The 18309-nt window shown below is 38.9% G+C and overlaps 1 protein-coding gene across 2 annotated transcripts in view; it reads right to left on the reverse strand.

Annotated features, from left to right (window-relative positions):
• LOC119510774 (shieldin complex subunit 2-like) overlaps positions 1–16393 on the reverse strand; it is a 37778-nt gene extending 21385 nt beyond the window's left edge. The window contains exons 1-6 of one of the 2 annotated variants that reach the window (XM_037805129.1): positions 16267–16393; positions 14009–15538; positions 12005–12112; positions 8324–8518; positions 8018–8152; positions 1849–2055 (exon numbers count right to left, since the gene is read on the reverse strand). In XM_037805129.1, the coding sequence (XP_037661057.1) occupies positions 1849–2055; positions 8018–8152; positions 8324–8518; positions 12005–12112; positions 14009–15538; positions 16267–16288 (2197 nt within the window). In that variant the 5' untranslated portion in view covers positions 16289–16393. Of the gene's footprint in view, positions 1–1848; positions 2056–8017; positions 8153–8323; positions 8519–12004; positions 12113–14008; positions 15741–16266 lie in introns of those variants that run through there. The other variant, XM_037805130.1, reaches the window with a different exon arrangement.
• Positions 16394–18309: the final 1916 nt, after the last annotated feature.

Here is an 18309-nt window from a genome sequence, read left to right on the forward strand (position 1 = left end):
GGTGGTTTCTTAGACCTCACACCCAAGGCACGAGCAGCCAAAGAACAAATAGACAAATGGGATCTCCTCAAAATTAAACACTTTTGTACATCAAAGGACTTTGTCAGAAAAGTAAAAAGGCAACCTACACAATGGGAGATGGTATTTGGAAACCACATATCAGATAAGGGTTTAATATCCTGAATATATAAAGGAATCCTGCATCTCAATAACAGAAAGACAAACAATCCAATTAAAAAATGGGCAAAAGACATGAACAGACATTTTTCTGAAGAGGAAATACAAATGGCTCAAAAGCATATGAAAAAATGCTCAACTTCACTGGCTATTAAGGAAATGCACATCAAAACCACAATGAGATATCATCTCACACCTATCAGAATGGCCATTATCCAAAAAACAGAAAATGACAAGTGCTGGAGAGGATGTGGAGAAAGAGGCACACTTATTCATTGTTGGTGGGAATGTAGAATGGTGCAACCACTCTGGAAGACAGTATGGAGGTTCCTCAGGAAGCTAAATATAGATTTGCCATATGACCCAGCTATTCCATTGCTGGGTATATGCTCAGAGGAACTGAAACTTAAGACACAAACAGACATTTGTAAACCAATGTTTATTGCAGCATTATTCACAATTGCCAAGAGATGGAAACAGCCCAAATGTCCATCAAAGGACGAGTGGATAAACAAACTGTGGTATATACACATGATGGAATATTATGCAGCTGTAAGACAGAACAAAGACATGGATCATGTAATAATGTGGATGAACCTTGAGGACATTATGTTGAGTGAAGTTAGCCAGAAACAAAAGGACAGATTCTGTATGGTCTCACTAATATGAACAGACATTAATGAACAAACTTTGGGAGTTAAAAGCTGACAACACAGGTGACCAGGAGATAGAAAGAGGGCAGAGATCAGCCATTTGATGCTGAAGGACTACAGAACATTTAGGATTGATTGCATAGATCCAGAAATAGATAGCATAATACTGTGTGATGGTAGCACGATATTGTAAGTACACTGAACAAAGATGTCTGTGAGTAAAGCTGAAAGAGGTGGGATAGGAGAATGTATGACACCAGAGGTAAAGATAGATGATAAAGACTGGGACTGTATAACGTGGCAAAAACTGGAGTGGCCAATGACTGTTACTAAATATACAAATATAAAAATGTTTTTGCATGTGGGAAAGCAAATGAATGTCAACCATGTAGAAATTTGAAAAGGGGATGGTATTCAGGAAAAAACATAATCAAAGCAAACTGGAGTCTATGGTCAACAGTAACATTGTAATATACCTCCATTAAATGTAACAAAGGCAATATGCCAATGCTAAATGTGTATGAGGGGGGGATATAGGGGAGTAATATGGGATTCTTGGTAGTGGTGTTATTTGCTGTCCTTAGTAGTATATTGTATTGTATGACATGTTATTTTTCTTTTTATCATTTTTTCTTATTGCTAAAACAAACAAACAAACAAACAAACAAAAAAGCCTATCCATCTCTGGTGTTTTGCATTCTGCAGCATTAGCAAACTAGGACGATGTTACCACAATAAAAAAAAATTTTTAAACCCACAGAACTGTACAACATGAAGAATGGACCATAATGTAAACTATGGACTTTAGTAATTATATCATTGTAATAATATTGGTTCATCAACTGTAACACATTACCACATAAATGTAAAATGTTAATAATAGGAAAACTGCATGTGTGAGGAGGGTATATGGGATCTCTGTACTTTTTGCATGACTCTTCCATAAACCTACAACTGTTCTTAACAAACAAACAAAAACAACAAAAAGAGTAGAAACATTTCCGTATAGAGATCTTACCTGAATGCTTTTCCTCTAGGTGTGCTGCCAAGTCTGACATCTTCACAAATGTTGGGGCACTTTTTTGAAATTTTGCTTTAAACTGAACCGCCCTTACATCATCATCAAACAAGCACTCACAGGATGACCAAGGTGTCGTATGCAATTCTAGGTTTTCCAGCATGCAATTGCGCTGAACAAGAAGGTACTTAAATTCCCAAAGATAATCTTAAACAAACAAAAACAAAAAGTCAACATAAAGGAAACAGCCTAGGCTCAGAATCATATTAAATAGATTGATCTGATTAAATCAATTAAATTCAACTTCTATTACTATGGAATTTAGGTATAAAGAGACAAACTACGAATGCTGATTAAGGCAATAAGATAAGGATGTTAGAGATCATTTTAGTAATTTTTTTTCTAAAGACTTCTTGATCTCCTTAAACAGTCATAATTTATCATTACAGAATAGGAAATTCTTGTTTTGATATCTATAGGCAAAGGTTAAAAAAAAAAAGGACACTGAAATGGATACATGTCTGCCATAACCAATATTTCATTGATATTTGAACATCTTAGTTATCTCATTTAGCTAAATTTTTCAGGAAACAAAAAGGATTTAGAGTCACACCAATTTTTAATTCTCTCAGTAATTCTACTTCTTAAAACCACAGACCTTCTTGACAAATAATTATATCCTATATTATTATCCAATCCAACTATAAAACTACAATAAAAACAAAAGGAGGTTTCTTAGCACTCATTTTTCTGATAATAACAGTTGTCTTTTTAGTTTCCCACTTATGTCAGGCCATGAATCTAATTCACACTCCCCACCCATCTCCTTCATTTCTTTGATAAGACAGTTTTTTGTGTACACTGTTAAAACAAGTTAGTAAATCTGTATAGATAGAGCCTCACTAGACAGAACCAAAGCATGTACATTCCAAGTTGATTCCTAAAACCAGTCACTATTTAAAATAATTTTCTTGTCTTATTACAAAAAACATACCTAGAAATCAAGACAGACTAAATACATAAATACTACCTGTGCTGGTTTGAATGTATTATGTCCCCCAGAAAAAGCCATATTCTTTGATGCAATCTTGTGGGGGCAGACATATTAGTGGGAATTAAGTTGGAAGGTTTGGATAAGGTTGTTTCCATGGAAATGTGCCCCACCCAACTGTGGGTGATGATTCTGATTGGATAATTTCCATGGAGCTGTTACCCCACCCATTGAGGGTGGATCTAAATTAAATCACTGGAGCCATATAAATAAGCTGACAAACAGAAGGAACTCAGTGCAGGTGATAGTGACATTTTGAAGAGGAGCTACAGGGACACTTTGAAGAATGCACTGGAACTGAGAGAGGAGCTTCAGCTTACAGAGACATTTTGGAGACGGCCATTGAAAGCATACTTTTGGTCCGGAGAAGCTAAGAAAAGACAAATGCCCCAAGAGCAACTAAGAGTGACATTTTTGAGGAGCTGAAGCCTAGAGAAAACAGTCCTGGGAGAAAGCCATTTTGAAACCATTACCTGGAGCAGACACTGGCCATGTGCCTTCTTAGCTAACAGAGGTTTTCCAGATGCCATCGGCCATCCTTCAGTGAAGGTACCTGATTGTTGATGCCTTACCTTGGACACTTTATGGCCTTAAGACTGTAACTTTGTAACCAAATAAACCCCCTTTTATAAAAGCCAATACATTTCTGGTGTTTTGCATTCCAGCAGCATTAGCAAACTAGAACAGCACCTATAATCCCAATATCCCAAAATAAACACAGTTAACATTTTAAGTTATCATCAAATTTTTTTGGATTTGTTTGATTTTACTTAATATGTCAAAGATATTTTTTCATGTCATTAAGTATTATTCTGCATTATTTCTAAATACTGTATAATATGTCACTGCACAAATATACCAAATCTTAAAGATTATTATGGTCAACCCTCTATGTTGGGGCATTTTGTTGTTTTTTTTTCTCACTATGATAAACAGTAACTGTGGTAGACATATTTTTAGCTACACCTTTATGCATAGACACAATAAATTCCCGGAGGTATAGTTACTGGGCCAAAGGGTATTCCAGACGCTAATAAGGCTTTCCACATGTATTGTCAACTGTCCTCAAGAAAAGTTCTGTCAATTCACATTGACAATAGTTTATAAGTGTGGCTGTTTTCCCGTATCTTCTATCAATTTCTTAGGAGAAAAGTCATCTATCACTATTGTTTTATTTGTGCATCTTCAATTACTAATAAGAGTAATTTTTTCATATCGTTATTGAACATTTTTATTTCTTTTTTGGGGGACTTGCCTATTGTTCTCCTTTGCCCTTTTTCTCCAAGAGTTATTTTTCTTTCGCTTATTTCATTATTTTCCAACACAATGCAATTTTTTTCTGGTTTGTCACTTGCCTTTTAATTTTGTATATGGAAAGTTTTAGGTAGTTTTTGTTGCTGTATTTTTTTTTTCTGTCAAAACTACCAGTCTTAATCATTTCAAATATATTTGCAAATCCCTTCTTCTACTACTTGTTTCATTTCTTTTATATTTGAATCTCTAACACATCTAGAATTTGTTCTGGCATACACATGAAGTATAAACTTAACTCTTTTTTTTCCCTCAAATTGTTAGCTAGTTGTTCCAATTATTACCTATTCTATTTTTTCAAAAGGAAAGGTTTTACTTTTATTTTTTAATTATAAAATAAAATAATCAGACAGTAAAAGAAAACAAAGGTAACAGGTGAAATAAGATTGGACATGTTTTAATAAGCTGGAAAATAGGTAGTTCAACTCATTATCTAGTCTCCCTACTTTTGTATATGCTTAAATACACCCACAAAATTCAAATTAAAGGCGTACATGAAAAAACGAAAACCACAGAGGTAATCACTGGTAGCATTTTCCTATCTTTATTTCCAAATTTTTTTTAATGTATACATAATTCTTACAGATGCCTTTTTATTAAAATGGGATCCTACTGTACAAGAAGTTTGGGTTTTTTTAAAGTATTCAAACATTTAATTTTAACATCACTGTAAGGGTAAGAGAACCTGCTGTCAAATTAACTCAGGAACCCTTATTTCAAACTACATGTAACATATTTTGCTACATATACTCTAAACAAATGCAAAATGAGGTTTCAGGATGTAAACTCCCATTTCCCAAGATGTACATGAAGTTTTAAAATCTACTTTTAAGCTAAATAAGATATCATATTTATCTTTCCAAGTTAATGCACATACATACATTTAGCAGTGAGTACCGTTGTGTCCACCCAGACCACAAATTACCCTATTTTCCTGCACTCTGAAATGAGCTCGGCCGTCCCATTTGTGCTCCTGTGACACTGTCCTAGTCACAGCTGATCACACCAGATCCAACCAGGTTCTCTTTCGTGTGAACTGGAAATGGGACTGGACTCCTCAAGGGCAACGTGCACTCAGGAGCGATGGAGTAACCCTCCTGTTGAGAAGCAGATCGCGTCTGCGCTGCATGAATACAGCAGGCCTCAGAGCGGGCAGGCCTCAGAATAAGCCGCAGCTTTTCAGCTCCCAGTTCCAAGCCCCACCGAGGTCATCAGCCCCCTGCTCTTAGGTCCATGAGAGGCTCAGTGTTCCTTGAATGTAGCCCCCTGACTTGTTTAAGCTAGCTAGGATGGGGTTCTAGTTCTAACTACAAGCCCTCAAAGCCCAAGCTTAAGTACAATTTTTAAATACATCCCCTAGATTGCAAAACCTTTGTGTGTGTGCATTTTTAACTCTGTGATATTTTTTCAAAGGTTCAAATCATTTGAATCAAGCAAAGGTTTTCCCTCCTCCAGCTTGAGTTTCTTTCTCTTTAAAGACAATGGGAAAGTTGAATTGGTGTCTGAGGTCTATTTCATTAAACGAATATCCACCGGGGCAGGCACGGTGCTGTGTGGTGGAGATTCGGTGGTGAACAAGCTATAAAGGTGCTTGCATTCACAGAGCTTACAGTCTAATGAGAAAAGAACAGTTAACTAACAAGCAAGCAAATAGATAAGATAGATAATTTCCAGTTGTGTTCCGGGCCATGAATGGAGTAAATGATACAGACTAATTTTGGCTACACACGGGAGGCCTCTCTGAGGACATGATATTGGGGCAGGTGGCAGAGCTAGAGGGAAAACCCTGGAGGCAGAGAGAACAGATCCATTCAAGATCCTGAGGCAGCACAAAGCTTGTCATTCCAGGGACAGAAAGGAGCCCTGGGAAGGTTGGACTAGGGAGTCTGAGGGAGACTGGAATGAAACAGTTACAATTTGTAATGTATTTCTATATTGAATCACAAATTTAGGCTGTGAGTGGATTTCAAACCTCCATGCAGACATAACTGATTTTGCATAAATTTAATCATAAATACTGGGATCATTTGCATTACTCTGTGCTTAATTAGGACTCTCATGAGAATATTTTCTTACAATTTGTTGTATGTTTTAAATATTTGACATCTGTCAAATAATTCCAGGAGGACACTGCCTTGGTACGGCACTTAGTTCTGAAATAACTTATTTTTATGCGTAGCCAATTACTCCTAAGAAGTATAATTTTTGTCCCTGGTCCACACATCATCAGAACCTAAACTGTAACAAATCCTTGCTACATATGAGGCGTGCCAAATTCCTACTAGCAACACATGTTTCAAAAGAATCTGAATTTGGGGTTTCTTTTTATTCTTTTCCACAAATTATCTCCCATATTCAATAATGAATGCTTGATGGGTATTTCTGATTATACTACTAAATATGAGCTTGTTATCCTCAGGAGCAAGGAGCACAAGTGACCATTACAGAAGTTAATATAAAGGAGGCCTCAAGAATGAATAAATGAAGAAACAGAATGCTAATAATTTCTGAAAGCAGAATCATTTACTTAAGTAAGCCTTCAAAACTGGTATATTCCTATTTTTAAAAGAATGTTCTTAAGGTATTCAGGTGGATGGTAAAATTGAAAAACAATGGATACAAATAAATGTATGCCGAATGAATGAATAAATGAATGAACATAGAACACCTACATCTTAATTTCTGAATTCATAAGTTTTCAATATTAACCTAAATACCACAGAATTTTCTAGAGACCACTATAATTTCTATTCACCAAATAACTGACCCCGGAGCAAGCTGCGGTGCTGAACTCCCCCAGGAGTGAGGAACCCCCCTGCCCTCCGTCCCACTTGGCAGGTGCTGGCTGCATGTTCACAGCTGTGGGATGGCGAACATCACGTGCACATGTTTGTCAGATTTCTCAACCAAACAAACAAGTATCACTGTTTGATCCTAGCATAAAAGCAAAAAAACCAAACTTATCTCAGATCCTAGTTACAGACTATTAATGATTAAGAGGGACAATGTGATAGATCCTACTTCTAGACAGCTACTTTTAAATAGACGTTTGGGAAGAGGCATTAACTCCTTCAGGTAAAAAACAGTGGGTCACAGACTTATTCAATCTTTGAATTAATTTAGCAGGGTAAAATAACTCATAAGCCATGGAACTATCTTTTATTGTTACAACTAAAATTTCTCACAAAATTGAGAGGAAGAATTATGCTGTCTTATTGAAACAACAATAACACTTAATTCAATACTCCATAAATTATTATTTTATGCTTTACAGAAAAAATAATTATGGGTCATACCTTAAACAAGAACAATCTATGGACATCTGACAGTCCACATTTTTAAAACACCTGGAATAACAACCTGGAACACAATGATCTATTGAACAGGAACGCTGTGACTTGAAAGAGTTAACGTAACTCCCCAGCATCTGTCTTATAACCAGAGAGAAGTTTATTTCTCAGAATATTTCGGCCAAATAAAAATTGTGGAAGCTTCTCTGGGATCAAATTTTTAAAGAGCATTATCTGAAGGAGATAAGATCGTCACTTAAAAGGTAGAGTAGCACACCTGGAATAAATGAACACTTTCATTTTGCCACCATTAATTACAGACGACTTTTTAGATCACTGGATTGCTTACAGGAGGTATAAAATTGTAACAAGAAATCTGCTTACTGAATATTTAATCATGGTCACTTATATTTCAAACATTGTCCACTATCTTGAGAGCCTCTTCATCTTAGGCCCATAAGCATTAATCATTTACCTAAACATAGATGATAGGTTACATGTTTTTTGGCGTATTTACCTTTTTTCCTTTGAAGTTGAGGGTACCAGGCTGCTCCAGGACCCCATAAGACAAGCACATAATGTTGACCTTGGGCCTGTTCCACCGTTAGCACAACTTTCTTTTGCCTCTGTCCTCTGTAGTTGTATAATGCCTCTGGAAAAGGAACAGTAGCATTTAAATCGGCACTGCTCTCTCATATGTGACAGACACCGTACTCTAACAGCTGGCGATTAAGATGTCATGATAAACAAATGGAGCACTAAGAGGGCCTTGTATCCTAGTTTTTTAACAATCTAAAATTAAGAAGGTGCTCAGAATGTTTACCTGTCAGTATAGTGATATCAACAACTCTTAGTATCACATGGACTAAAACGTCAGGTTGGAGCTGCTCCAACTCTACAAACTCTACACTGTTAGCTTTCTGAGGCCGCCTCTGAGGAAGATCTCCGAGATAGGAATGCTTTGAAGACACATAGGCCAGCAAGTCTTGAAGTACAACTGCACTAACTGTGCTGGAATCTAGGAAAGAAAACACACACACCAGAGGATGGCAACATTATATTTCCTTGGCAACACATACTACTACTGCCTTAGAACTTTATATTCTAAAGGGTGATTAAATCTAAAACATGATTTCATTTCTACAACATAGGTAGCTTTCATTTCTAAAGGTAGATTTCATGTCTCCAAAACAACTGGAACTCTCATTTGACATTTGAGCATAGCTACATTGTAACATTTCTTTTGGTTGTTAAATCAGTTATTTAATTCTTCAGTCATTATGCCATTTACAATTTTTCTCTTTCCTGTTTCAAAGTTTTTTCTCATTTTTTACTGAGGTATACTTTACATATAATAAAATACACACATTTTAAATGTACAGTTTGATGAGTATTGTTGACTAAATTGTAATTTCTCTGAAAGAAAAGGAGGCAAATCTGAATACATGATTCAAAGTAGACTAAAATAAGATCTTGCACAAAAACACTTAATTGCTTTATAGAAAGCAGAGCCCGTGAACCAGTTTCAGTAGGGAAAAAGCAAGCTTGTCCTCGCGTATTCCTTGTGCCACACAAATGCTTGTTCTCCACTTGTTCCATAAACACATGCTGATCGTTTTCTCTGCGCCAGGCACTCCACCAGGTGCCAGGCATATGATTTTCAATGGAGAATTTCCATGGGATAGTTGCTACCTAGAATTAGGCCCTAAGATTTTTATGAAATTTCTGAACTTTATCAGCCACAAAACCATAGATACCTATGGCATCTATCTCTCAAATCCCTCGTAAAATACACCATGTTATTTCAAAACATCTCTTACCCTTCCATTATATCAACATCTTTAAAATATGATGACTTCTGCTTAAATGCCATTCATTCATATAAATATACTAAGAAGTGGTAAATTCAAATATTCACTAAAAAAAGATTATACTTACACAAAACTCCCAATTAAAAAGTTGACTTCATTGAAATACCACAAATGTCTTAATGTTTTTAGAACCCAATACATGAAATCTACTTTAATTAAGCAAACAGCTGTGCTTTAATTAAGCTCCGCAGATGGAGGGAAGTGGATGAATTTGGAAAACAATCAGGACATCCATGCAATGGGACTTGGTGATGGGTGAGATGTAGGACATGAAGGGAAGGGGCTCAGGGATGACATTATTGCTTTTTCTTATGGCAAGAGATGAAAGATCAAGGCACCAAAGACAAATGGGGTCAGGCGGGAACAGGCAACAGGCAAAGAAGAAGAGCTCAGTTTTGGGTGTGCTGGATGGGAGGTGCCTGTGGGACACGACAAGACCCATGGGAAGATGTCAAGTTCCATGGTCTTCAGATGGGTGTCTGGAGAAACTCCACAGGGTACGTGAGAGCTAATTCCCAGCCCTTGATTTTCCATATGCACTTGTTCCTAAGCTGATTTCCTTGGGAACTCCTTTTGTGTCTCCCCTTCCACAGCGACCCTTCTGCTTTACAAAACAAGGCCGGCCTCTCACCCGTGGAGCGTGGCCCACTGTAAGCCCCCAAACATAGGGGCGGTTCTAAACCCTGGTAACAAACACCTGGGTAACAAATCCTATTCAAGACCAGGCTTTTCTAATGTTTTGGTTTTGACAAAGTTGAAGAAGGTCAATCATCACAATTTTTCTTAAGAAGACCACTATGCGCTCACGGGTGCTTTCAGCAGTGACCACCCATGGCCTCCACGCAGCCCCCGCCTGATGCGGCCCCCACTCCGGTTCAGGCTTAGGACACGTCAGACAAGCTCAAACTGAGGGACCTTCTACAAAATACCTGACCAGTGTTCTTCTTTCAAAGCTGCTGAAATCATGAAAAAAAGGACTGAGGACCTCTCAGAGACTGGAGACCCAGGAAACAAGAGGACCAAATGTGACATGGGGTCTTGGACTGGATCCCAGACAGAAAAAGGACATCAGTGGGAAACCCAGTGAAATCCAGATGAAGAGCAAAGCTAAGAGTATTGCACCAATGTTAACTTCCTCATTGTAACAAATACATCATGGTTATGTGAGGCGTTAACATTTGGGGAAGCTGGCTAAAGGATATACGGGAAGTTTTCTGCAAATCTAAAATTATTTCAAAATAAAAAGAGTACTTTCAAAAAACAAAGTATAACTTTCTAAACACTAGGAAATAAAATTCAGAAAGATTTAAGAAAAAAACTGCATGGCAAATAACTCTGAAGGAACTGAGTGACATCATTATAGCTCCTTCCATTCCCACTTGCTTATTTACATGAACAAGGTTTCTCAGAGGTTAAACTCTTTAAAGATGAAAATGTAAAATTAATGACGTTTAAAGAATGCTTTATTTTTTCCCTTTATGCCTCAGGTGAACAGAATCCAATTAATCATAATCCTTGTTTGATGATCAGCTCCCACCATGGTTCCCAGATGACCTCCTCTGACTTTAGTTATTTGTAACGTGGTAATAAGCACCCACAAATCCATCTATAATGGGTTGAAGAGTGTCCTCCAGAAGCTCAGAAAGTGACTCATGTGGAGAGAGAGTCTCTGCAGATGTCATCAGTTATGTGAAGATGAGGTCATGCTGGACTGGGGGTCCTGGGTCCTGTGTCTGGTGTCCTTGTACTAAGCCTACGTGCAGACACAGAAACACATGGGGAGAGGCCACGGGAGAGCAGAGGCAAAGACCAGAGAGACACGGCCACAAATCCAGAAATGCCTGGGGCCACCCAAAGGTGCAAGAGGCAAGGCAGGGTTCTCTAGGGCCTTCAGCGGGAGCACGGACTTGCCAACACCTAAAATTTGGACTTCCAGGCTCCAGAAGCATAGAGAATAAATTTCTATTGTTTTTAGCCATCCAGCCCATGGTCATTTGTTATAACAGCCCAGGAAGCAAACAGATCATCCAAAACAAAAGCTAATATCTTAAATCTAACCACGTGGTCTCTTCGTAATCCCACCCACTCACCTCAGCCCCCTGCAAGTCCTTGACCCTGAAGGATGAAGCAGGTCATCCCGTTTTCCCTTTTATCTAATTAATGCATCTGTGAGTATTCCTAAAGATGACATCTTTTAATGTTAGTTTTAACTTATAAAAAAGGGTATGATGCTAAATGTAATATTTGGTTCTTGCTTTTACACTTTTAATATTATGTTGCCAGAATTCAGTTAAGGGAAGATCCTTACTGTTTCTAAAGAAATAGTGTTGAATTTTATCAAAGGGTTTCTCAGCAACTATGGAGGTAATATATACTTTCCCCCTCAGATTTCCTTTCATTTATTAAGAAAATTAAACATGAACCCCCAATATATCTTAAAATAAATTTGATTACAATATTCAAGTTCATGTTTTTCATTCTATTTTCACTCTTACTGAAGAAAACAAACCAGTATTCTATAGTTAACTTGTTTAGAAAACATCTTGTGAAAGATGTATTTTAACTCTAATGTTTACTAATATGTTTACATACTTTAACTGGTCAGGAATTATTAAATTCAGAATGTGTCTTACATTCTTCAGGCTGAACAGAAGAATAACTCCCAAGATTTAATAACTGACTGGTAAATGTTGATTGAAGTACTGTCTCACCAACCCATTGATCCTCATGAATAGTAACATCTAGAGGGAGAGACAAAGAGAGAAAAGTTTTGATCATGCCATAAATTCCTTCACACTGTGATTAATGTACCAACCCTAAGAAAATATGCCTTCTGCGTGCCAGGCAACTGACTTCCAGGTAGGCTAAATGATCTGCCCATGGCATAAAAGGATAAAATAGCACATCAGAGCTCTGAACTGAGGTAAGTGTGTATCTAGGTAAAATAACAAAACTGCTTCTGTATATTCAAGTGATACCAACATGGAAGTGCACTGCTCTACAGAGAAAGATTTAATGGCTTTTACTTACATAAGATAAAAGCTATAAGGATAAATTAAAAATAAATCTTTTAGGGCCAGGAAGCAAAGTAGTGATTCCAAAGCAGTGATGCCTAAAAGAGCAAATAATATTCAGTAGGTATTTATACCTTCTGCTAAAAATATGTCTCAATTTGACATAAGGCATTCTTAAAGGACATTGATTATTTTTCCTAATAGGCAGGGTAATCATCTTCTATAGATGCTAAAGGTGAAAAGCTTTGGAGGTCAGAAACACTTTCCAATGGGAAAAAAAGAGAGCTGTAGGATCTAAGGTGTATAGAGAAGAATTGTTTAGGGGCACTAAACAAACCAACAGGTAGAAACAACCTACCTGGGTAGAACAAAACTACAAGCTGTAAAGAGAGAGAGGTGTCCCAGGCAGGACACAATCGGGAAACTAAGTACATTAGCTAAGGTAACAGTGACGGCAACTGCCTTAGTAAAATCCCCACGGTCCAGGGTTCCGCCCTCTCTACAGTCTGAGAAACTTGATTTTGTCAGCACTCCTAAAATAGACTCCAGCTCTGCCATGTAAGCTCACATACACAAGTTACTGAGACAAATATAAAACCAGAACACAATTTTTAAAAATTTACAACGAGGTATCAACTGCCAAAGAAATGAGAAGACTTGCAGGCGATTCTCACCTTGCGGGCAGTTCTACAACCAGGAAGCCAGAGCCAAAGGCTGCTCACCGGGCCGACTCAGAACAAAGGAAGCCAGAAGAGCTGATGCCACCCAGAAAGTAAGCCGGTACTACCCAAGGGGCCAGACTCTCTGCGGGGCATGTCTGATACAATCCCCTGGGTTTCCCTCTTTATTAGGGACTGCTTCCGACAGTGCTACAGGAAGGTTCTCATTCCCCTGCACACCCTTTAGTGGGAATGACAATGACTGCCTTGGAGTTTTCTTTTTCTAAGCTTCCAAGGCTGACCCACACCTCTTCTCTACCACATTCCTTCTTTCAATATGCTGGTGCAGTTAATCTACTTCCTCCTGGTATGGGATTCATCCTGTCTTCTTAAAATGGCCAGTATCTCTGCTCTAATATGCTGTGTATTGATTTTAAAGTCATTGAACAAAAACATGCAACTAAATGGTAGATATCCTACATTAGGTAAAAATGTGGGATTAAAACCTGCATGTGCTTTATGATCACAACTGTATGGTAAGCACATGGATTCTGGAGATAATAACTCAGGTCAGATCATGGCTCTGTGACTTCCTAGATATGCGAGTTTGGGCAGGTTACTTTCCTTCTCTGAGCCTCAGTTTCCTCATCTGAGAAACAGGGGCAAAAATCAGTATCTTCCTTTAATCATTGCTGCAAACAAACAAACGAAGAGCCTGGTGATGTGACCTGAACACTAACACAGTGAATGAATAAGGAGAAGGTGCATTTTTGGAAAGGAGGGGCAGAACCAGGAAGGACAGAGCAAAGGCTCAGAAAGGGCAACGGGCAGGGGGCTGGGGGTGGTGAGGAGACCAACGTGGGTGCTCAGTAGATGCAGCTGGTGATGAGGGTCCCCGGGGACCTGAGGTGGGGAAGCCCACAGTTTCATGAAATAAACTGCCACTGTACCACGAGGACCTCACCTGTGAGTAAAATTATATCTCCAAGAAACACCGTAAGTGCCCAAAATGCTGCAGTCCTCCACAGGAAAACCTTCTTCTTAACGTCTGATTGGTCGATCACTACAGTTGTTGCTAAAGGTACTTTAGAGCCAGAATTTGGTCCTGATTTTATGTTTATTTCTTTCACATGACATGGAGATAATACCATGACTAAACAATTATACTTCCGACTTTTGTAACTGCAATTTTTTATTAGTGATGTCTTTTTAAACCACTTCAATTCTGACACTTTGCTTCGGTCCAGTGTTATCGCAGGATCTTGTGCATCAGAAGTCCACGTGGTTTTCTCAGACACTTGGAGGACTTTAGACAGAGCTCTGCAATGGCCTGGTGTATCTTTAGAGGCCTGGCTTCTTTCAGTAGATCCTTTAGGACAGGTCCTCAGTTGGGAGCACAGTATTCCCAAGCAGAATGACTCAATGCATATCTCACTGGGTAGCGGTTTATCTTCAGAACTGGAAAGTTCCTGAGATCCCCCATTTCCTTCAAGACCTTTATCAGCATTTACATCAAGGTGGCTGCTTTTTATTTCAGCAGAAACAGGACTAAAGAGTTCAAGGGAATGTGCTTGGTTCTCTCCGCACTCGGATCCTTCTGCAGGATCATCGTTAGACGGAACACAATTATCTTCCCTGATTCTTTCTTCCCCCTGATTTGCCTTTGGTTCAATCTCCATGTTTATGGCTCCTTTATTGATAGAATTCCGCCCTTTATACTGCCTTTGGGCTAAAAAAGCGATTTGGCTGCAGGTCATGACACTTAGAAACTCGGTCTCAGTAGATATTTCAAAGTCTGAGCCTGTACCAACTCCTTTAGATCGTGGCTTATCTACTGTTTCAGAGGGAAAGAACTGTGGACACTGGTTTTGTATTTCATGGTGCACACACTTTGTTTCTATAGCTTCTGGCCCTGTAATCATCTGTTTAGTACTACAGACCAAATCCAAATTAGCTGTGCACTTACGAACTACCTGTAAACAATTTTTTTTAAACTTCTGACCACAGATATCTGACTGATCATTATGCTGTTCATCTGTGATTGTCTTATTTTCACTGGGAAGCTTTTGATACTTTTCTTCTTCAGCTAAATATTGAATTCCACCCTCAAATCCACATACTTGCACCCCAGAGTCAGTTACATCACTCATCCTTGAGGGGCAGCACTTCTGGAATTTTATTTTCTGTGTTTCAGAAATACAACGTAGGGTGTCATCTTTCACATGAACAGATCTAGCTCCAGAGCTTGCTAGAAAGCAACCACTAAAAAGATCTGGAGAATCTATGGCTTCTAGGACACCAGAGTCTTCAAGGATTTTTTGCTCGCATTTTTCATTCTTTAGTTGTAAAGGACTTTGACTGTACAAAAACTGAATTTTTTTCCAGGGCTCAGCAGTGGATATTAAAGAAGCTGCTTCCTGTGATGCTGTCATTTCCAATGGGCCAACGGGAGCACCCCAAAAAACGTGGACCTGAGATTCTCCACTCATGGCTCCTGATAAAAATGAAAAAACAAAATTAATATTTTGTCAGTACAATTTTATATATTGATATTAATTTGACAATGTTCCAAAAGCAAACAATATAAACTATTAATCAAACCATAATTAACAGAAGTGATTTATTTTGGTACTTCATGTAATTATAAAATTAACAAATACACAGGAGATCATTAAGAGAAAGGAAAATATTCACAAAAAATCTTCACCTAAAGACTCTCTTTAAGGGAAATAAAACTAAGCATACTAATGTCAAACAAGTAAGTAAATTCTTAGTATTTTCATTTTTTGTGTTGTTATGAATTGATCATACTTAAACAGTAAGTTGGTAAGAAAGGGGAAGAAAGCATTTAATTGTTCTAGAGTCATCTTTCAACTACACATACCTGTTGTCCTTACTCCCTGGATCATCTTAGTAAATTTAGGACCTCCCTTCAATTGCGAACTTGGTTCCTAAGACCACAATGGAAGGCTCAAACCAGAGGGCAGGGGAAATGAATAACTGAGGCTCTCTTCCAAATGTGTAAGTGATGTGTCTATCTTCATTCCAATCTACTAGCACAGTCAATAAATGAGTCTACATTTTTTAATCCTCTCTAAAACGTAACTAGATTAAGGGCAGTCATTTTATATTCTATGGATAAAACAGAAACACATAATTTAAACTTTCTTTCATTAACTTTGTGCATTTGATTGATACAAGTAACCTAAGTCAGCATCACACTGAGACAGTTGTAAAGAATCATACTACTGCTTCTTTGATAATAACTGATTTTCAATCAACATCTATTAAACAGAATACTCCTCAAGTTTGCTGAAAACTTTTTTACTCTGCAACCTGGGCAAAAAAAAAAAAAAAAGATAAGGTTCTTTGCCTGAGGGAAAGGTCAACCTGGTTTAAAAAAAAACAAAGGGTAGAAAAATAGTGAATGTGAACTAAAAGTTTCACAATAATGTGATAAATGCTGCAAGCTCAAACTGGAAACCTACAGTCTGCTGTGCAGCAGGGCTACTGCAAGAGGTGAGGCAGCACCCTGAGGGAGAGAATTTCCAACCAAGGAAAAAGCATCTGGAAAACGAAAGATCACGGCATGACTCAGAGTTCAGGGTCCTGGACAAAAAGGTAACCGGATATCAAATCATGAAGAGTCCTTCTGGGAGGAGAGGAAGCCCAGGAAACGACAGGCACCCATAATCCCAGGCCACTCTTCTTCCTAGAGGATCTGCTCACTGTCACCTCTTTCAAATATAATCCTATGGCAATTCTTGCATTTCTGTGTCAATGTGGGTAATTCTTCCAATACCTTGTCCCTCTGGGATCCTTGATCTCCTCCTCTCCACCACTGATTTATTCACCAACCTTACTTCTGTCATCCATTTCCCTAATCACACACTCTACCACTATCAATGACTGTACACTTCCCCAATTTCAATCTTTAGCTTTCAGCTCCCTGACCACTTTCAGTGATCTTCCCTAGAGATGCACAATCTCAATACTCTTTGACTATGCGGAATCCACAATAAGTGTGTTTGATCCTGCCACATATATACAGCCTCACTTTTCAACCTCCCTCCTTGACCCAGCTCAGAGCCTGTGTCCATTATTACAATCACTCCCTATCATACACCTCTAATGCTACTGCTCTCTGCTCTCCGGGGTATTTGCCCAGTGAAACTCCAGCACTGGTTGAAACACCACCTGGTCTGTATCCCAATCGCTGAAAGTGACTAAAGAAAAAAAAACAAAACAAGTCCATCTGGAAACCACCAATCCCGCATTTTAAATTCAATCACTGCTTACCTCAAGGTGGGCTACTGAGCCATCCTACTACCTTTCCCCCCTCCATTCACTCTCCCACTCTCCAAGACGACTCATACCTTTTCATTCTTGAAATCTCCAACATTTCCCTTGTCCCCATCTTCACATGTGGGGCCACAGGTGACAGCGCTACTCATTTCCATTCACGAGCTTGCACTCCAACCTCTGCACCTACCTGCCTCTATATGTCCCCTTATACTTTCCCTATCCTCCTATTATGACCGATGAACTGCCCTTGCTTCTCGGCAGGGCCATCTCCCCCACTTGGGCATCCGATCTCATTCCCTCTTTACTTCTTGAGTCCCAACTGTCCCCTTCTCTCCTACATCATCGGCTTTTCTCTGCACTGGAGCATCTCCACAACCCACAAATGTGCTGTTATTTTCCTCCATCTCCTCTCTCCTCAACCTATTGCCCCATTTCCCTGCTCCTCCATTGAAACAGTTTTTGTATGTCAAGGTCTCCAATGACCTCCCACACCCTGCTATTGGTCAGCTCTCAGCCTCACTCAACACCAGCCCCATGCAGCATGTGACACTGCTGAGAACTCCTCCCTTCCCGAAATGCTCTTTTCATGTGGCTTTCAGGCACCAGATCTTCTTTGGATCTCATCCTGCCCTCAAACTACCTCACCAGAGCTCCTTTTAGACCCCTTCGCTAGTTCATCCTCATCTCACAACTTCTTGCTCAAGGACCAGTGCAACGGATCTTGGTCTACTCACTCCTCAGTGACTTCATTCAGTCTCAGGGCTCTCTGTATGCTAATGACCACCCAAGTGTTAGCTCCATCACAACCTCTCCTCTGAAGTCCGACTCATTATCCAACTCCTCCACCCACCTCTCCACAAGATGTCTATAGCATCTGTGCAGCAAAGAGTTCACACAGCAGACCGAGACGCCATCCTTAAAGACCTGCATCTGGGAACTTACTGGCTCATGGTGCAACAT

This window comes from Choloepus didactylus, chromosome 15 (assembly GCF_015220235.1).
Source record: "Choloepus didactylus isolate mChoDid1 chromosome 15, mChoDid1.pri, whole genome shotgun sequence".
Taxonomy (NCBI): Eukaryota; Metazoa; Chordata; class Mammalia; order Pilosa; family Megalonychidae; genus Choloepus; species Choloepus didactylus.